Source organism: Pteropus medius, unplaced genomic scaffold (genome assembly GCF_902729225.1).
Source record: "Pteropus medius unplaced genomic scaffold, Ma_sr-lr_union100, whole genome shotgun sequence".
Classification (NCBI taxonomy): domain Eukaryota; kingdom Metazoa; phylum Chordata; class Mammalia; order Chiroptera; family Pteropodidae; genus Pteropus; species Pteropus medius.
Genome location: NW_024350924.1, coordinates 1,820,436 through 1,841,831, shown reverse-complemented (window position 1 = coordinate 1,841,831; position 21,396 = coordinate 1,820,436). Strand labels below are relative to the sequence as shown.

The 21,396-nt window shown below is 41.8% G+C and overlaps 1 protein-coding gene across 1 annotated transcript in view; it reads left to right on the top strand.

Moving 5' to 3' along the window:
• SLC25A24 (solute carrier family 25 member 24) overlaps positions 1-10,102 on the top strand; it is a 30,927-nt gene extending 20,825 nt beyond the window's left edge. The window contains exons 6-10 of the mRNA XM_039841028.1: positions 490-642; positions 1,051-1,158; positions 2,629-2,796; positions 5,762-5,912; positions 8,109-10,102. Coding sequence (XP_039696962.1) covers positions 490-642; positions 1,051-1,158; positions 2,629-2,796; positions 5,762-5,912; positions 8,109-8,293 — 765 coding nt within the window. The 3' untranslated portion in view covers positions 8,294-10,102. The remainder of the gene's footprint in view (positions 1-489; positions 643-1,050; positions 1,159-2,628; positions 2,797-5,761; positions 5,913-8,108) is intronic.
• The last annotated feature ends 11,294 nt before the right edge of the window (positions 10,103-21,396 follow it).

Genomic DNA, 21,396 nt, shown 5'->3' with positions numbered 1-21,396 from the left:
ATTCCAGTGTCTTTGGCTCTGATGTACATACTATCCAAATTGTTTTCAGACACATTTATATTTCATGTTGGTATTACTTCTTGGGAGAGATAATATATTACCCGCAGTACATATTTTTGTTTTTCTTAAACTGAACTTTTTCACATTCCAAAGGATGTTCTATAGCCTAATACATAATTTAGTTCATGTTTTCCTATAAATGTTGATCATAACTTTAATTTTGATCATGTTCTCTCTGCCTTTTCACACTGAGGATACCAATTTTTTTTTTTTTTTTTTTTTAGTTTTAGATTCAGAGTCAGGCTTCTAAAATGGAGGTAATAACTTTTCCCATTATTATGTATTTTCTCAACCTATATTTTATTTTCAAGTACATCTTCTTGCATTAATAAACAGCATCGGAGAAAAGATTACGGTTTGTATGGTTACTCCAGAAGTAGTAATAATAACATGCCACCAGTATTTTATGTATTTTGCTTTCATTTTTAGGTCCATGGCTCCACGTCAGACAAAATGAACATATATGATGGCTTTCGACAGATGGTGAAAGAAGGAGGCTTCCGCTCCCTTTGGAGAGGAAATGGTACAAATGTCATGAAAATTGCTCCTGAGACAGCTATAAAGTTCTGGGCGTATGAACAGGTAATTGCTATTACTATATTGTTAGTGAAGGTATAATTCTATGTAGTAGCTACACAAACTGTTTTTCTAAGTCGTTTGGTTAATATTTCTTTGTCACCCATTAGTTTTATTTGTACCAGTGAAAATAAACTCATCTTACAAAAAGGAAAACTATGGGGTTAGGGTTAGAGAAAGAGAAAGAGAGAAAGAAAACTCTTTAGTGTCTCTTCTGATCAGGACACTGATCCTGTCACGAGGGCAAGGCCCTGATGACCTCATCTAACCCTAATTCCCTCCAAAGACCCCATCTCCAAATCCCACCACCTTGCTGGTTGCAGCTTCAACATCTGAATGTGTGTGTGGAGGGTGGGGGGACACAATTCTGTCTATAGCAGGTATTAAAGTGCATTTAAAAATTTATTTATACAGTACAAGAAGTTGCTTACCGAGGAAGGACAAAAAATAGGAACCTCTGAGAGATTTATTTCTGGTTCCATGGCTGGAGCAACTGCACAGACTTTTATTTATCCTATGGAGGTAAGTACCATTGCGGAGTCTGACTGTATTAACGGTGTTTGTATTAATTATCTATTGCTGTGTAGTAAGTTACCCCAAAATCGACAGCTTAAAACAATAAGCATTTATTATCTCACAGTTTCTGTGGATCAAGAATCTGAGTAGCTTTAGTTGGGTGCCTCTGGTTCAAGGTTTCTCACAGCCTATAGTCAAGGTATCAGCCAAGGCTACGGTCACAGCAAGGTTCACCTGGGGGTGGACGTACTTCCGGCTCACCTGTTTCCCTGGCTCTTGGCTGGAGACATCAGTTTCTTATTACATGGCCTCTCCATAGACTGCTTGAGTTTCTTCACAGCATGGTAGCTTGTTTTCCCCAAGTCAGTGATCAGAGATAGAGAGAGGGAGAGAGTGTAAGCACCCAGGATGGAAGCTACAGTCTTTTGTCACCTCTGCTGCATTCTGTTGGTCACACAGACCACCCACGGTAGAATGTGGGAGGGGACTACACAGGGTGTGAATACCAAGAGGGAGGGGTAGCTGGGGGCTGTGTTGGAGGCCGGCCCCAGTGTTGCTAAGCATGATGACACCCGTTCCTCTCCAAAGAGTTCTGGCACCAAAAGTTTTATAAGGGAACCTCAGGATTTGACATGGTGATGGTTGACCTGCCTTGATATTCTTCCATTCGAGCGTGGTTGGCAAATCATGAACCTGTGGACTATTTTATACAGTCCTCGAGCTAAGAATAGTTTATACATTTTTAAAAGGTGGTTAAAAGGAAAAAAAAAAAAAACCCAAACCAACATACTACAGAGACCTGATATTTTAGATTTGCAAATATATGCTATTTGGCCTTTACCGAAAAAGTTTTCTAACTCCCACCTTAGAGCAGAAATGATATTGTAGATGTGGGCATCTTTATTGATATGAAAAAGGGGTTTTCAATAACTTATAAGATCTAGGGAAGGTATGCCCTTAATTTTCACATTTGTGGTATGCACATCGCTATAGCTTTCCTTGCAAGCATCTTAATATGATTGTTCATATTACTCCATACATCCCTCAAAAAAGTGTCCTAACTCAATACCGAGTCGTCCTCTTACATCGTTCATTTCAGGAAATAATAGCATCACCTTTCCACCTCCCTGTTGCCCTCATCCCATGCTCCAAGCTAGATGCACCGGAATCATCTTTTATACTCCGTATCTAACTGGTCACCAGTCAATTTTGTTAAGACATCAATAGCTTGTCTTTTCTCTGTTTCCTCTGCTACCGCCCTCGCTCAGATCCTCTTTGCGATAAATGGGTCCTCTTGGCTCTCTCCTTAACCCCTCAATAGTGATGATATGTGAGGGAGAACACACCAACTAACGGGACAGTCACGTGGGTGACGATATGTGCTAGGTAGTTGTTTTCTGCAAAATCGCTTCCTTTAAATGTGGCGATAGAGTTAATATGAGCATTAGTGTTTTGTTATATTCTTTCTTAACCCAGGTTATGAAAACCAGGCTGGCCGTGGGCAAAACCGGACAGTACTCTGGACTATTCGATTGTGCCAAGAAGATTGTGAAACATGAAGGCCTGGGAGCTTTTTACAAAGGTTATATTCCTAATCTATTAGGCATCATACCTTATGCAGGTATAGATCTTGCTGTATATGAGGTGAGTGTGTAGCAATTTTTTGAATTTGAAAGTATAGTTAAATAGTTCTTATTGTTCGAATGTGACTTTGTATAAAGAAGTACAAATATACCAGGGAACAGTTTGTGATCAAAAGGGAATTCAAGGATGTGTTATTTGATCTTTTCAAGTACCTTGCCTATGAGACCCCATACACCTGTGGTCAGTTTTGTATTAGATTTCCCTGTGAATTATTTTTATTAATGAAGATAGTAGACTTACATTCAGATATAGTTGTTCAGCTTAGAGGATGGTACTGGGGATTTTTTTGAGGGGAGAGAAAGTAAGCAAAAATGGCACATTTTCTCTGATCTGCTCCAATCTGACACTGATAAAGTATGTGGGTAGCTCAGAATTATCCCTGGTAGTGATGAGGTGACTCAGACTGCAAATCTTGAATCGGCCTCGCCATTTAAGCCATTTGATAATTTATGAATCTGGCAAACGTTTCTTGGACACACATTGTGTGCAAGCCACGGGGTTAGACACTGGATGTAAGAGGTCGAACGAAGGACGTGGTGTCTGCCTTTAAAAACCTGAAGATCTGGTGTTTGGGAGAGACAAGCAAACAGCTAATGCACAGTGTGGTCAGGTGTCCCTCGTCAGCCAGTAGCTGGGGGCCGGGGAGTGGGTGGAGTGTGTAATGAAAGCTTTTTGGAGGACTCTACTTTTTAAAAAACAGCTTTATTAAGCTATAATTCACATGCCATATATTTCACTCGTTTAAAGTGGACAATTCAGTAGCTTTTGGTATGTTACATCATTATTTTTTTTTAATTGTGGTAAAATATATATAACAGAATTTGCCATTTTAACCATTTTTAAGGGCACAGTGCAGGGGCATTAGTTACACACATTGTATGCAATGTGCGTAATGTTTGTCCTTTTTTTTACCCCTGGCTTATTTCACCTGGCATAATGTTTTTAGGGTTAATCCATGTTGTAGCATATATTGGAACTTCATACCTTTTTATGGCTGAGTAATATTCCACTGTATGTTATACCACATTTTGTTTATTTATCTGTTGTGGACACTTGAGTTGTTTTTCCCTTTTGGCTGTTATGAATACTGCTGTAATGAAAATTGGATACAAGTATTTGTTCCAGTCTCTGCATTCAGTTCCTTTGGTTACATACCTAGGGGTAGAATCATTGGATTATATGGTGATGCTGTATTAAGCTTTTTGAGGAGCAGTCAAACTTTTTTCCATAGCAGCTGCATCCTTTTCCACTCCTACTAATAGTACACAAGAATTCTAATTTCTCTACATCCTTATTAACACTCATTAGTTTCTGAGTTTTTTTTTTTTCCTTTGAGGGGGGTGGAGTGGAGGTTATGTTGTTGTTGCTTTTTTTTGTTTGTTTGTTTTTGGAATAGTAGCCATACCAGGAGGTGTGAGGCAGTATCTCATCGTTCTTTTGATTTGCATTTCTCTGATGATGACTGATGTTCATCATCTTTTCTATGCTTGTCGTCCATGTATACATCCTCTTTGTACTAATGTCTAGCCAAGTCCTTTGCCCATTTTTAATTTTTTTTATTGTTGTTGTTGACTTGTAGCAATTCTTTAAATATTTTGAATATTAACCAGATATATGGCTTGCAAATATATTCTCCCGTTCCATAGACTGCCTTTTCGCTCTGTTGATTGTTTCCTTGGCTGCACAGAATTTTTTAAGTTGAGGAAGTCCATTTTTCTATTTTTGCTTTTGTTTTGCTTATGCTTTTGGTGTCATATCTAAGAAATTATGCCAAATCCAATGTCTTGAAGCTCTTAGCCTGTTTTCTCTGAGGAGTTTTATAGTATTAGGTCTTATGTTTAGGTCTTTAATCCATTTTGCATTGATTTTTGTATATAGTGTAAAGTAAGGGTCCAACTTTATTCTTTTGCATGTGGATAGCCAATTTTCCCAGCATCATTTGATAAAGAAACTTCTTCCCGCAGTGTGTAGTCTTGGCATCCTTGTTGAAGGTCATTTGGCTGTATGTTCAAGTTTATTCCTAAGCTTTCTGTTTTGTTTCATTGATCTATGTATCTGTCATTATATCGCTACTACACTGTCTTGATGACTGTTGCTTTACAGTATGTATTGAAATCAGGCAGTGTAAGGCCTCCACATTTACTCTTCCAAAGTTATTTTAGCTACTTGGGGTCCCTTGAGAGTCTATATAAATTTTAGAATGTTTTTCTGTTTCCTCAAAAAAAACGTCATTTGATTAGGGATTGTGTTGAATTTGTGGATTGTTTTGGGTGGTTTATGAGTATTCTTGGGCTACAATAATGAAGTATAAAATTTCCCACATATTAGCATACATTTTTATACTTAAAATATTTTACATTTAAAAAGATTAGCATACGTATTTTATACATCTTCTCTCAATTATTGCCTTCTAAAGGAAATGCAGGAACCTAGAATAACAGGGAAAAAAGCATGGCCCGGGGGGATCAGTATACGTGATTTTGTACCGTTGTTAAAAAAAAAAACTGCCGAGACTAATTTTCCTCATTTCTAAAATCAGAAGAATGGCTCCACTTCAGAGCTTTGTAAAAGGACCCAATGACATAACATGTGTAAAGTACAAATTTAGATACAATTAGTTGTATTACATTATTTATATTAACACGATAGGAAATGTTCTTTATGTCCTACATTCCGTGTGCTATCGTTCTTGCTGTTTATTTGGAAGAAGATGAGCAACCAGTGCAAACCTCACGTGTTCTGAATCCCCAGCCACTTCCCCACCTCTTTACAGAGCTGCCGCCCCCCTACAGTGGCTGCCAGGCCTGGGAGTGTGCCGCCCCATCTTGCAGAAAGGTGGCCTGTCTCCCGTAAGAACGAGAGTAGCCGTGAAAATGTTCGTGTTGACTGAAAGCAGTCCGAAAGTTAGTCATTCACTGTTCTTCTTCTCATTCACTGTTCTTCTTCTTTTCTGTTTCTCTGGCAGCTCTTGAAGTCTCATTGGCTGGATAATTTTGCCAAAGACTCTGTAAACCCCGGCGTCCTGGTGCTGCTGGGATGTGGCGCCTTATCCAGCACCTGCGGGCAGCTGGCCAGCTACCCGTTGGCTTTGGTGAGAACGCGCATGCAGGCTCAAGGTCAGTTTTTAATGAAAGGATGCCGCTGATAACAAGTCCCGCAGCACTAACGTGGTTTTGAAACTTCAAGTTCTATTGAGACAGCAGGATGTGGTCTTAAGATGGTATCTCTCGACCTTTTTTTCATTATCGCCTCTCTAAAGACCCTTTTTACAAATTATTTCCTTAATCACTCTTCATAAAGTTTTCCTACCACAGACAACTGCATATGTATGTGTATCTGTGCTTTAGGCATAAGCAGAGTAAGAATTTTTTTTGGCCTATGCCGAGAACGCATGTTTTAAGAATCTAGAAGCTTTCGTGTCTAGATGGACTCGAGTTCAGATTCTTGTGCCGAACCTCTTCGGGTTTTCATTTTCTCGTCTGTAAATAGGAATGAAAACGGTACAGTGTTGTAAGAATTAGTAACAATCTATCTAAAGCACCTGGCATTTGTCAGATCCTTGATAAATGGTGGCTGGACTTGTTTATTATAATGACCCTGCAGCTTTTAAATGCGATCCCTCTCCACCTTGACTTTGGTGACACGGCGCCCTCCTGGCTCTTCTGCCATCTCATGGATTATTCTCTTATGGTTTGCTGGCTTTTATTGCTCTATGAAAGCATGCATTCTATGCCTTTCTTTTTTACTCTTTCCCTGGCCAATCTTCCCGCTCTCATTTTTTTGAATAGTACACTCTGCATCTCTACAGCTCCATCCACATCCTCTCTTCCAAGTACCAATCACCCCTCCTTCAGCCAAACAGTCAATCGTTAACAAATACTTCCTGAGCCACTGTTGGGTGCTGGATGCCCTGCCAGATTCTGGGGTTAGAGCAGTCCCCAGGTCAGATGTGGTCCCTGCCAAGTAAAGCGCAGAGGACACACATTCAGCAAATAACCTCATTAACCCACCTCTCCTTTGTGAGGGGGCCACAGAGTAAGGGTCTCTAACCTAACTTGGGAGCCAGAGTGTTGTCGTTCAAGCTGAGCCTCGAAGGACAAGTGAGACAACTGGGCGAAGGTGGATGGGGCGGAAAGGAGCATCCGGCCTGAGGGCAAGTGCACGTGAAGGCACTGAGGAAACAGGCACCTTTGAGGAGCCGAAAGAAGACCATGTGGCTGGAGAGAAAAATGCCAAGTAGTAAACGAAACGTTTCACATGTATTCTGTCATTTGACCTTCATGACCATCTTTGGAGGGAGGATACTAATATTATCTCCATTTTGCAGACGAGTAACTAGGGCCAGAAGAGATTAAGTAACTTCCACAAATTTATACCTTTAGTAAATAGTGGAGGGAGACTTCAGACCAGGCTGCCCCCGATTCACAGCATCACTTACCAAGTCTCCCCTCCGATCTGCCAACTCCAGTTCGGTCCCTTGCATGGCTGGCAGGTTTGTTTCTAAAGGCAAGATCTGATCATTCGAGTCCTGCTCAGAAATCTTTGTGACTGACTCTTCGGTCTCTTCAGAATAAATTCCAAAGTCCTTAGCGGGAATTCTAAAGCCCATAATAATCTGGCACCACTTAATTTTTCGCTTCATCTCCATTTCCCCACCGCCACCTCGCCCACCTCTGGCGGCTACATGCCACCCGTGAGGAGCCCCACCCAGCAATCCCTGGCGTTCCCATGGCATTCCCTTCCTCCCTTTCTTGTCTCTTGAGATCATTTTCAAGGCCCAGGGACCCTATGTTTTCCTAAGCTCCCCAAAGTGTTCCCCACATTCCCCTTACTTCCCAAGAGTGGACCGTTCTCTGACTGGTGCTTGGTTAATGAGGAGGACGGGTGAGTGGCAGAAAGTGCGTGAGCTTTGGAGTCGGAAGCAGCATTAGCTCTCAACTCTCCCGTTTGCTAGCTAAGTGTATTAGGACCGGTTCCTCCATCGTTCCGAGCCTCCAATTCCTCACTTATGAATGGGTCTAATAATACTTATGTTGAGGGATTGGCATATAAAGTAATTAACTCTATATCTAGCACATAGTAATCAACTCAGTAAATAGCTTATCACCATTATTATGACCGGGGCACTCACTACAAAGTGCTCTACAAGGAGAATTATATAAAGGGGCACTTTCTTGGGCCCCTTGGAATAAATTTTACCCTTCATTGTATTCTAGAATATCATCTGAACAACAATTGTGTATAGTAATAATAACAAAACATGCTTGACTATTAAATGGACCTGGTTTCTTTTTTGTTTGTCTGTCTCCCAGCCATGGTGGAGGGGAACCCGCAGCTGAATATGGTTGGCCTCTTCCGGCGAATAATTTCCAAGGAAGGAGTACCAGGACTTTACCGGGGCATCACCCCAAACTTCATGAAGGTGCTCCCTGCCGTAGGCATCAGTTACGTGGTTTATGAAAACATGAAACAAACTCTAGGAGTAACCCAGAAATGACATGTTGAATTTTTTGCTTTAGTGTGATTATTGAAAGTTTTGATAATCCCTAGAGTGACTTTTTCTCCTGAAATTGCAAGTCTATGGCAAAAGGGGTCACTTTTTTTTTTTTCCACAAAAGGGAAGAGCATATCAATGATCACTTTAAACACTTGGGCTCAATTTTATATATACAGAAATGTTGAAAATCATAGTTTTGATAAGCTCATACAATTTTGAAAAGGCCACTGTATTTGATCTTTTCTTGTTAGTTCTTTCTACAAATCTCTGCCTCGAATCCTAAATCTGAAACATATACTTGCTTGAACTAAATTTGTTTTGTGTCATAGAATTATAAATCAGTCATCTTTATTTTGGGTGGTTCAAGTTTATGCCGGTTTCTTTATACTTAATAGTCTTTTTCTTAAAAACAAGATGATCAGAAAACCTTAAAATTTAAATTGTTTTATATATTTCTAATGTCTTTATAGATGACTTAAAATTGTCTTGTGGAGCCATTAATAGAAAATCATTGCATAAAAACATACCTTACAGCAGCCAAATAAGTATAGGGTTTATATCCTTATCTTTCTTGAAGCTGAATAAGAATGAATATAAGTGGCAGAATTTCAAGGCATGTGAACACCTTAGTCCATTCATATCACTATTTGTATAAGGCGGAGCGATGAAATACCTATTTCAGTGAGTCTTTTTACATTTTCTCTGCACCGTTATTCGGTTCCTGAGAGGACACACTGATTGTCAGTATATTACTGTTGCGTTATCAACACGAAGCAATTTATCTGAAAGATTCTGTTTATTCTGTCATTGCTTCGAAAAGCACCAGGAAACAAAACCTTTTTACTTATATCAGCTTTTACAGAGCATCTCTCTTTTCTTTGTCCTTTGTTTCCTACTTGAATCAGATTTTGTTTTCACCAGGAAGGCTTCTGGGGACCATTCTTGGTAATCTGAAATTTCTTAATTATATAGATTGGGTTGATCATGGGCGAATGACATTCTCATTTCCTCCTCACTATTGAATTTCTTCGAATTCTCAATTTGGGCAGAGCAAACCTAAGAGAATAGTACATCTTATTAGTACCATATATTAACCTTATATATTAGGTACCTATATTTAAATGAAAGGCCCAATTTGTAAACACATACATTCATATTCTCTTTTGCCCCGAGTTTTAGGAACATGCTATCATATAGAAAACTTAATTTATGATATCGATAGCATGTTTTCAATTTACTAAAACCATTTTTGTCTTTCCTGATTTTCAGTAATTTCTGTTATAAATCGCCAACATTTTAAGGAAAATCTAGTGACATACTAGGCGTTTAGTTTATTTGAACCTACCTCTTATTTTCTGAACAGAAGAGAAATGTTGGACTTGTCTTTGTGAAATATATCCTAAAATATATTTTCCATTATATTACTTTTGCCTGATAAATGTCTCAGAATTTTTATAAAACATGGTAAGCATGGGATTCTATCTGCAGGGCTGTTTATACTTTTGAATAGTACATAAATGACAATATTAAGGTACATGACCAGCTGTTTTTTTTTTTTTAACTCATAAAAATTATGGAATGAACAACTGAAATTTCAAGCTACTGAAAAATCGTCATTGTTCAGTATGAGTTTAAATGGTTTGCTATTTAACATTTGTAAGGTATGAATGTGATTTATCTGTACGTCTTGTATCTTTTGAAAAAATGATCTTGTATTTTTTGAAAAGAGCCTGGAGTTGAAGGTAGATTATTTCTGGCATTGCTGCATGTTTACTTCCCATTTATATTAAAAACACACACGTATGTATATATATTTGTTTTTTGAATGACTTGTTTCCTCATTTTTAGAAAATGGTGTAAATAACCAAGGCAGGAAAAAATGGCGGCGGCGCACAGCGTGTATCACTGGCAGTGGCTTGAATAATACTTTTCATATCTGACTCCATATAGTCTTGACAAATATTTTGGCCTTTCCCGAAGAGCCACAGAAGTTGTTGTCTCCGTTATACACTTTGACATAAGATGATGTTTTTCGTGATGTCCACATTCCCCATTTTGGTGACATCCATAACCCACATTTAGGGTTATACCTCTGGGGATTCATGGTGCCAAGGAGAATCCAAAATCGCAGGATTCCTTGCCACATTTTGATGGAATATCAGTTTATCTTGAAGTCATGGGAAATAAGAGCTAAGTAAGTTTACTGATAAGTAATATCTAAAAGTTTTATAATTCAGATTATAAGTAAGTAGAAAATTTCATTTTAAAAAATAAGATGAAACAAGACATACGACTGCAAAGAAATTTCTGTCTTCCAACTCGAGTGCCACCTGGATTCCAAGATAACATATCGGCCCCTCTCTGCTCTCAGGAACCCTTCGTTAGAGAAATGCTGCCGGATTGATTCTTCGCCTCTTGGTCTTGTGTCCACATCAAGGGGATAAGCTTCATGTGAGCAGAGATCGATCACTATTCCATTCTTTGAGATTTAAATCAGATCACGTGTCGAAAAGCGTGGCATGATTTCCTTATCCCCAAGTTGGAATTTTCCCAGCCCTTCTGTTCTCATGTAATTTCTTTCTTTCCTTTTCTTCCTTCCTTCCTTCTTTCCTTCCTTCCTCCCCTCCCTCTCCCTCCCCTTCCTCTCCTCCCTGACACTTCCCATCTCTATCACCAAAGGAGTAATGCTATTTGCGGAGGTGGGCAACCAACAACCGTCCTCTCCCTCCGTTTTCATATTCCCTTGGGACGAGTGTGGCGTGGACTGAACTCGTTCAGACCACTTTCTAGGACAGCACGCCCTGCGGCGTTCCATCTGCCCTTCCCGGTCCTTGCAGGACAGAGCTGTGCTGAAGTCCAAGCTGCCTGGGCCTGGCCTGGTCCTGCGGCTGCTGGCTGAGCACAGTGCACTTGAAGATGCCTGTTCTCCGTCCTCTGGTGGGTGTTAGGAGTTTTTATTTTGTTTCGTTTTGTTTTTAGCAGGTATGCAAGTGGGCCCCATAGCTCCGTACTTCAATGTTCAGCCACAGCCACTGCAGCATTGTTTGCTGCAAAAGCAGAAGCCTGGGCCACTAGGACATTTATTCCATAAACATTCGCACATACTTATTGTTCTTTCAATGAGTGTTTATTAAACACCTACTGTGTGCCAGATACTTTTAGGGGCTGAGGACACAGCATTGAATAAAAGACACAGGACCTTTCACGTGGAGATTATCTAGTGGGGAGAGACAATAAACACTGAATAAAATATGTACTATGTCGGATGGTGGTGAGTGTGGAAGGTGGTGCTGGGGCTGGGTTGCACTGCACATAGAGAGGCCTCGCTGAGTAAAGACCTGGAGGAGGTCCGAGAATGGGCCCCACGGGTGTCTGGGAAGGGCGGTGCGAGCAGAGGGCATGCAGTTAAAGGCTGCGGGTGGAGGGAACATCCAGGAAGCTGGTGTGGCTGGAGCGGAGTGAGCAAGAGGGAGGGTAGTGAGCCTTGAAGCCAGAGAGGGCTGTGAGGGAGGCTCATGGGCTGAGCATCTCCCGCTTTCTCCGTCCCCCGTACCGCAACGGCAGCAGTTTGTTGGTGATGTTTCCTAACCAAGATTCAGGAGTCTCTCCTCTGGGGTTGGGGATTTCATGACTGGAAACTATTGGAAAATGCCCGCAGTTTCTGGGCTCTGTCATGTCCATCACACGCAGAATAGTTTTCCCTGCTGCTGTCCCAACATACTGGCCCTGTCCCCAGATGACACGTCTGTTGGCTACTCTATGCCTATGCCTCTCCCTCTCCAGGGAAATTCTGATTTTCTAAAAGAGATATTAACTTAGAGACCTTAAAATCTTACTCGATATTTTCCTAGGAACTTTAATCTTAAACTAACAAGGCTATTGTTGTCCTCACTTCCTTCTCTGACCACCTTGTGTCCACCCAGGATTTGTTTATCTGTTTGTTTATTGTTTATATAGATTACAAAGTATTGGAAGTGATCCTTTTATTTATGTATGTTTTGTTTGTTGATACCTTCCTGCTTTGAATTCACTTCCACAAAGTCCAGATCACAGTAGCAAGTAATTTGTCTCTTGTTACTCTTGACAGAGGTGCTTTTGACCATGGCTTCTAGAACATTCTAAAGTACTCTTTCACACCTAAACTTACATCAGGCCCTTGGTATTCGCTAATCCGCTTTGCTTTCCCAGAGTTTACACTCATCTCTACACCAGTCCTGACCATGGGCTCCGGATGAATTAATGTAAATTCCAGCATTTATGATCTGTTGGCTGCATTTATACATCTCTTAGTCCCCACAGGAATTCCCCACATGAATCTCGGTGCACCAACTGGGATGTGCAAAAAACATGACATTTTCTCACTTTCCATAAATCAACTTAAATTCAGCTGGAAGCGCCTGCAGCACTTGGTGATGGTTTACCAGTTAACTGCCCATGCTCCCTGGGATTCGCTGGGTGGCTGTGCCCTGACGCTGGGCCTGGGAGTCGCTGGGAAGCCTGGGCTCTGGCCTTCTTGTCTGGAAGGGGCGGAGAGTCGAACGCGAATCTCTCTTAACCTTTGTCTCCTTCCCGGCCTCTGGGTTTTTGGCCTTTTTCTTTCTGAGGTTAAAATCACTCCTCTCCTCTTCCCCGGGATCCCTGGCACCCTCTCTCATGTGCTTTTTCTTCTTTTTGCCACCAGTTTTGACAAAAACTGAGTTTATGGGTGTATAGGTATGTCAAAACTTACGTAATATAGGTTTCATCTTGGTGAAGTGTCTTTTGAGATCTTTTGATCATTTTTGGGAGTTGTTTGCTTATTATGGAGCAGCGAGAGTTCTCTCTATTCTGCATGAATATACAGAGAGTCCTTTATCAGGAATATACTTTCCACGTATTTTCTCCTGCTCTGGTGTTTTGTCTTTTCATCCTCTCAGTGTGTCTTTGAAGAGCAGTATTACATTTTGACGTAGTCCAATTGATCCGTGTGTTCTTTATGAATCATGGCTTTGTATGTAAGAAACCTTTGCTTGAACTAAGGTCACAGAAAATTTCTCCTATGTTTTCTTCTAGAAGTTTTGTAGTTTCAAGGCCTTACATTTAGGTCCCTTATCTGCTTTGAGTTAATTTTTGTCTGTGGTGCAAGGTGTGGGTTGAAGTTCAAGCCTTAGCATATGGTTATTCAGTTGTTCTTGTACCATTTGTTAAAAGGACTATTCTTTCTCTACTGAAATCACCTTTGCACCTTTGTTGAAAGTCTATTGCTGGTCTCTGTTCTGTCCTGTTGATCCATTTGTGTATTTCAGGTTAATGCCACGCTCTCTTCATTACTGTGGCTTAGTAAGTCTTGAAATTAAATACTATAAGTCATCTAACTTTGTTCTTTTTAAAAGTCGTTTTGGCTATTCTAGATTCTTTGCATTTTCATATGAATTTTGGAATCAGCTTGTCAGTGTCTACAGTAAAGCCTGTTGGAAATTTGATTGGGATTACATTGAATTATAGACTAATTTGGGGAGAAATGTCATCTTTTGACTCATGAAGAAGGTACTTATTTATTACCCATTTATTAATAAAAAAATTTTCTCTCAGTAGTGTGTTGTAGTTTCATAGCGATATGTATGAATCTGACAAAAACCTATAATATCAAGTGAAAAATACAAGTTGCAGAAAAATACTTAATGCTTGTCACCTTTCATACAAAGTAAAAAAAATAAAAACCCACTACAATTAGTTACCCATACAGTATTTAAAAATATGGTTTAAAATACAGTTTTAAGAAAAGCAACATTTGGATTAGTGGTTACTGTTCGGTGGGAGAGGTTATGATTTAGGGAGCATTCTGGATACTTCGGTAATACTATGATATCTTAGACTGGGTAATAGAGACATAATCATCAAATTTGTGTGTGTGTGTGTGTGTGTATGTGTGTGTGTGTGTGTTATTATGTATGCATATGGACTGTTTCACTGAAATATTTAAGAGTCAAAACCATAAGACTAGAAATAGCTGTATTATTTCTAATCTATTCAAAGAAAACAGAGAACGTGAAAACTTAACCAGCCTAACGGAATTTAGCAAAGGGGATGTAAATGATGAAACTGCATGACGGAGAGATATTGCACATACGTGTGTTTATGAAGCTCGTAGGCACAGAGCTAAGGCTCTGCACGAGACGCGCAGAGCAGCGCTATTCTCTGGCAGGAGCAATCATGGGTGGGGTGTGCACGAGGACATCCACTTTTCAGTGTAGACCTACATATTTTAAAAGTGTCTACGACTAGTATGTCTTTCTTTTATAATCTTGAAAACCATAAAAAGCAAAATGAGATTATCCTCTCTATGACATTATCCCTTAACTGTGCTGGTCCTGGGCTTGTCTGCTCTCAGATCCATTCCTTGCCCTTCCCCTTCTCTGCTCTGTATTCTGGGTTGTGTTTCCCAGGTACCCAGGTTGTGTTTCCCAGGTACCCAGGTTGCTGCCCCCAGCTGGAGCTGGCCAATGGGAGGTACTAGCAGGAGGGTATTTCTCCCCCACCTCGGCCTTTGGAAGAAACTCTGGCAGCTGCTGCCCAGCACAATAAATAAAAAAAAAGACACATACGTCTAGACCCACCCTTGCAAAAACTCCAGAACACCAAAGATTAAGAGAAAAGATCTTAAGAGCTTCTGAAGTAGAGGGGGAAACGCAGACCATCTGCAAAGGACTAGGAATCAAAATGCATCAGATTTTACAGCTGTATCCCTAGACAGTAGAAAAGTGATTTTCTTTCAATCCAGAATTAAAAGGAATCAAACTATTTACTAAGTTAAAGATACGAGAAATAAATTTACAAAGTGAAAGGAAATTTACTTCCCACACACGATTTCTTAGGGTCTATTCAAGTGAAAGCAGGAAGTAAATATACCAGGAAAAAAAGGGGGAACAGGATACAGGCAAAAGGGGATCCAACCTAGGATAGCAGTGTCAGAAAATCTCAGGATGACAACAGATGCAGAGAGTCATCCAGATTGGAGCAATACAGTGGGGTGCGCTGGAAAGAAGCTACAGAGAAAAGGAGGCTCAACAGAACACCTGATCCCTCATTGGGAGGAGAGCTTAGGGGAAAGTATGAAATAAAGGCAAGAAATACAAGAACATTAGAAGACAAGCTTCGGAAAACATTAAAAAGCTCGAAGTCAAAAGAGATGTGATTATAGTGAACACTAGCTCTGCTGTGAAAAATACTGTGCAGGCACATCAAGGCGCTTTTAGAATGAAACTATAGGCCGAACACCCTGGACTTAAGTATAGCTATAGAATAGTGTAAGTGGGAAAGCAAACATAATCAGAAGTTGAGAGGGAGGAGAGGGGAGGAGAAGCTAAAGGGAAGTGTGGGGGATTTCGTCTTAGGTTTCCAAAGGACTAAAAATAATGGTCTTAGGAGGCTGGGAAGGGGAGGTGCACTGTGTGCTAGCGACTTGCTTGTCTCGGTGAGACAGCTGTAATAGGTGTCCGGCTCAGACCCCTGCCCCTGAGCAATGGCTCTGTGTCCAATTGCCAGCTTTTGCATTTCTCTGCTTCAGTTTCTCCTGATGCTGGAGTTCCCTTGGCTGCCTGTGTGACAGGAGCAGCACTGAACCCGTGATCCTGGGCTCCGTGTTCCACAGACTCCCGTTTCTGCACTGGGGTCTGGCTCCAGGTGCCCAGAGTGGCAGCTGCTTTGATGATGTGCCCTTTCCTGGCTGCCCGCCCCTCCTCATCTTACTTCCCCATCTTGCCCTTGAATCCTTGTCTCATGGTTGGCTTCTGAGAGATCCCAAACTAAGGCAGCCCACCACCAACAGACCTAGATATAGCAGCAGAAGCGTTTTCTTGAGAGGTTATGGAGGAAAGTACCAAAAGGCTAACAGACCTATGCGTAGTTACCTCCAGGGAACAAAACTGGAGGAGGGAAGGGAGGCTGATGCCTTCAAATAGATCCCTACACATGTGCTACTTTAATAAAAATTAAAAGCAATCATTTAAAACATAAAGCTGGCTGGAATAATGTGACCAGCAAAGGGGAGAGCACGAGCAGAGCCTGGACTGGCCCGCGCTCCATCTTCCAATCTCCCAACTTGAACACGTCAACGATTTTCGAATGACAGCCGTCAGTGGAGACAGATGTAAACAGGTGAAAATGATTCTCTGTACGGACATTTTGAAAGTACAACTTTAATCATTATAATGGGCGACAAATATACTTCCACTTTGTGTTTTCACCATTGTATAGAAGAAGACACACCGAACACACGGGTGATCATTGTAGAAATGAGATGGCATTCGTTAAATAAAATACTTAGTACTTTATGCAGCACTACTTCACGAAGAGGTAATTTACATAGGGCACTACCGTGTGGTCTTCATTTACAGGAAGAAACACTTTGTGTCTTGGGTTTGAATATTGCTTGCTGTCGCCGAGTGTCCTCTTGATAGCACAGCACCTGGCAAGGGGAAGCGACCGCCCAGCATCTGCTGTGGGAGCAGGTCCCGATGCCCGTGAGGCCCTGGCACCATTCTGCGCGTCCCCTGCCGTTTCGATTACCCGCCGTCGACCTCGGTCTGAAAATATTAAATAATATTAAAAATATTAAATGGAATAGTCCAGAAACAAACCATCCCTAAGTTTTAAACTGCACGCCGTCCCGCGCAGCGTGATGAAGTCTCGCGCAGCGTGATGAAGTCTCGCGCCTTCTCTCGCGGGAGGAGAATCACCCTCGTCAGCGTGTCCCTGCCGTATGGCTGGCCGCCCGCCCGTCAGCTGCGTAGCAGCCATCTGATTATCAGACCGACTGCCCTGGGACGGCCCCACTGGTGTTCAAGTCACTTTTATTTTATTTGATAACGGTCCCAAAGTGCAAGAGTTGGTGATGCCAGCGATTCGGACACGGCAGAGACAAGCCGTAAAGCGCTTCCTCTAAGTGAAAAGGTGAAAGTTCTCCACTCGTCTCACATTGTCATCATCATCATGAGAAGGGTAAGTGCACCACAATAAGATATTTTGAGGGAGAACGTATTTACGTAGCTTGTTTTATAGTATATCGTTATAATTTTTTTATTATTAGTTATTGTTGTTAATTTCTTACTGCGCCTAATCTAAATTAAATACTACTATAGGTAAGTATGAATAGGAAAAATATAGTATAGATGTGGAGTTTGGTGCTATTCAAGGTTTCCAGCATCTACTGGGGGTCTTGGAACGGATCCCCTGTGGATAAGGAGTAACTGGCCATGGCCTCCATCTACCACCAGGGGGCAGTCTTCTCCCAGGCACCTGGGAGAGAAGTACAGCGCCTCTTAGCTCTCTCTGCCTTCTCCCTTTGCCTAGGTTAGGAAAATCACTGAACAGCATTGAACCAGATTTAGATTTCCTGCGCAAAGCCTCATTACCTTGGTTAGAGGAGTGAAGTGGGGTCAGCCTGTTACCATGAGTAGAGAAGGTGACAAAGAGAGTCCTTTATACGTGCTACTGAAGAGAAAGGCTTGTTCTTATTTTTTTTAGACTTCTCAAAAATAGAAAAATTCCATATTTACAAGCCAAATTAGACATGATTGAGAAAATAAATATTACCTGTCAAATACAGAGTTATAGTTAAATGTTCAGATATGAATATTGTGACCATAGATATTTTGAGATATTTGTTTTTTATAGTGTAGTGAACGTTTTTTAATTTGCTTAAAATATTTTGAGAACTGTAGTCATAATTCAAGCCTGAAGTACAAGGGTGGCAAGACGAGTGTAAAAATGAAATAAGACAAACAAGTAAAATGCACCTCAAATTTAGTTTGCTCCGTTCTCTTTTAGAGGTTTTTTTTTTTACAAGAAGTTGTTTTCATTGATTTGTGTGGTGCTCTAGTTGACATTTTTTAAAAAATATATAATTTAGGTTTCAGATTAAGCTTTGGTACACCCTTGAAATAATAAGTATCAGAGGAAGACTTTTATAGGGAAATCAGGCAACTCAATTTGTAGTTTTGGATTAAGCTGGAGGACCCTTTAATTCCAGTAAATGGGTTTTTGTTTTTTTTAGTGCTAAATTTTAATTTTACTGTTATGCTACTGCATAAGTACAAATATTCAATATAGAAGTATGACATCCATAGGGAATTTCTTGAGAAATAAGACTAAACAGTTTAATTGCACAGATCCTAACAAACTTACAAATTTCAATGAATTTCAATTAGAGAAAAATAGAAATGGGATGGGAAAGAGAAATGTTAGGTCGTGATGTGCGGATGGGCCCCCTCCGAGGGCTCACCAGCTGTCTGCGCGCTTGCCCGACTCCCTCCCATAACGGACGCTGAGAAGGGGCGCCTGGCCCTCGCCTCCTTCGCCCCTTCTTTTCTCCTTCCTCCTACCACCGCTCCTGGAGAGTTTTTTTTTAGCAATGATTTTTTACTTTCAAGTTGTCTCTTTCCCATTATTTGTTAACTTATTTAAAAACTGCAAACCGGTCGCCTGTATACCACAGCCTGAATGCCTTTGGAGGAAAAAAATGCAAAAATAGAAAAAGAAAAGGTGTTAAAACTGACCTTTCAAAATTGTTAAAACTCCCTCAACCCTGCTGAGACAAGCTTTTCAGCTCATTTCCCTCAGAATTTGCAGAAAAATGTCTGTGCTTGAAAAGAAAACACAGAAAGGATCTAGAGCTGAGATCTCGTGGTGTTTCGGCCAATTTTTAGCCTGTGGAAAGATTTCCTCACCAGATAATCAGTATTTTAAACTAATAAAAAAAATCTTATAAAAATGAGAAGTGAAAGAATATAAAAGTAAAGATTGGAATTATAAGGCTCAAAGGGAATAGAGCATATTCATATAGTTTCCCGCTATTAATTATTACAGTATATTTTAATTTGGGGGGTACTGTTTTAGTGTGTGACACTGATTCTGAAATCTACTTGACACAAACACTGGTAAATACTAATGCTTTTCACCAGGTGTCTGTCTGTCTGTCTGTCTCTCTCTCTATTTTAAACCCTAACACAGTGACTTGCAAATGTGGCTGCACTTTAGAACTGCCTGAGTAGGGGCCAGGAGCTGCTATTTAAAATCTCAGGTCATATTCCCAGGCCAATTAAGTAAGAATCTTGGGGTGGAACAGGGCACTAGGATATTGTAAAACTTTCCGCCCCCCTCTGCCTGTCAGGCGAACCCAATGTGCAGCCAAGGTTGAGAACCATTGCAGACTGGTTTCCTTCTGTCCACTGCACAGAAATGACGTGATGAATGGTTGAGATGGAAGGACTGTGAAGCGAGGGCAGTGTTCTCCAGCCTTCTCTGATGTAGAGGAGACCGGGATGGAGAGCCGACAGGATTTGTTGACAGATGAGAGGTTTAAAAGAGATTGCTGAGTCAAGGGTGACTCTAAGTTTTTGATCCAAGAAAGAATAGCAGAGTTGCCTTTTATCGAGATGGGAAGACTGCATGAATCCCAAAAAAGGTGGGGCTGAGTGGGGAGGTAGAGAATGGGGTTTGGGACATATGGACTTTGAGATGCCTGTGAGATAACAAGGCACAATTTCAAGAAGGCAAATCTGGAATTCGGGAGAGAGGTCCAGGCTGGACGCATATGCGCATTTGGGAGCCATCAGCATCTGGATGGTATTCAAAGCCAGATCAGATGATTATCTTAGGAGTGAGTGTAGACAAGGAGGAGAAGACCAGGGATGGAGCCCGAAGCTGGTGCATCCCCACCGCTCCCAGTTCGGGGTCAGAGGAGGGAGGAGGAAGCAGTAGAAGTGATGAGAAGAAGCCACGGTGACATTGGAAAACCTGAAACACGGGATGTGTCGGAAGCCACATCCGGTAAGGTGAGGACTGAGCGTGGAGAGCAGACCATTGGCTTTCACTCTGTGGAGGTCACTGGGGGAAGGAGAGGAAGAGAAAAAATAAACTGGCAGGAGGGGAAATCCTGCCGCGCCGCACCTGGTTTTCCCCAGCAGTGTTTAACATCCCCGACGTACGCCCAGGGACAGTAGGTGGCTTGATTCACCAGAGTTTCACTGGGCAGGCTCTGGGAAAGCACAGAGAGGAAAGAAAACTGTGAATCCTGGAGAGGAGAGGTTTGACGTGAGGACCTCGGAGTTAGAGTTAGAACAAGAGGGAAAGGAGGAGGCAGGTGCCCGGAGAAGGGTGTGGATTGATGGGCCAGCGGTCCCAAAGAATTTGAAGAACAAGGGTGGCAAATAAATTGGAAGGAGAGAGTTGGGCCAGACCGATTTTGAGTCATAAATCTGACAGAGAAGCGGTCTGGGGTGATAACAACTTCTAGTGACCCAGCTGCCTAAAGTCTTTAATGAAGGAGAGGCAATGACCAGGAACTCGGGGAAAAAATGTTGAAAACCAGGGTAATGAGGGGTCGGATGGCAGGCCCCTGGTGGAGCAGGGGTTTGATAAGAGGATACCTGTAAGGGATGGTGCAGGAGGATGAGTGAGGAGCACACACATCCCACCACCCACCCTGTGGGGGGCAAGGAGTGTCCCCACAGGAGAGGTGGGCTTTAGTAGGCAAGTGGGGAATGAGAGAGGCCAGGGAGAACAGACCTTCATGAAGCTAAGCTTTGAGGGAAGCTGATGGGAGGGAGCGTTTAAAATGTACGGAGCTGACCTGTGGGCAGCATCGAAGCCTGTCAGTCTCCCTCTCTTGTCAGGCTGGAGCGCCTTATAGCTTGTGCTATAACTTGTGCTATAACCCCCATGGGGGTTTCTCTGTGGCCTGAGGCAGGGCACTGCTTGCTGTGTTGCAGGGGGGATCGGGAAGGGCGATCTAGGAAGTTCCATCCTGGAGGGACTGGAAGTCCAAACTAATCATCGATCCATGTTACTGAGAAAGTATGGGGGCCACGGTACAAACCCCAAATGTGAGAGTGGGGAGAAGCCTAGAAGCTGTGTGGGAGAAAAAGTGGGATGGGCAAGCAGGAGGGGGCCTGGGAGTGTCCCCGAGGCAGAGTGTTGACCTGCTCCTTTGTGGGGTGACTTCTTAATTCAGTCCCAATGATGGCTAGCGTGGGTGGGAGTGGTCCGTTTACAGGGGCAGGCAAAGGATGAGCGGAAGGCACAGTTTTCAAAGAGGGAGATGTAATTACCACACAATGACAAAA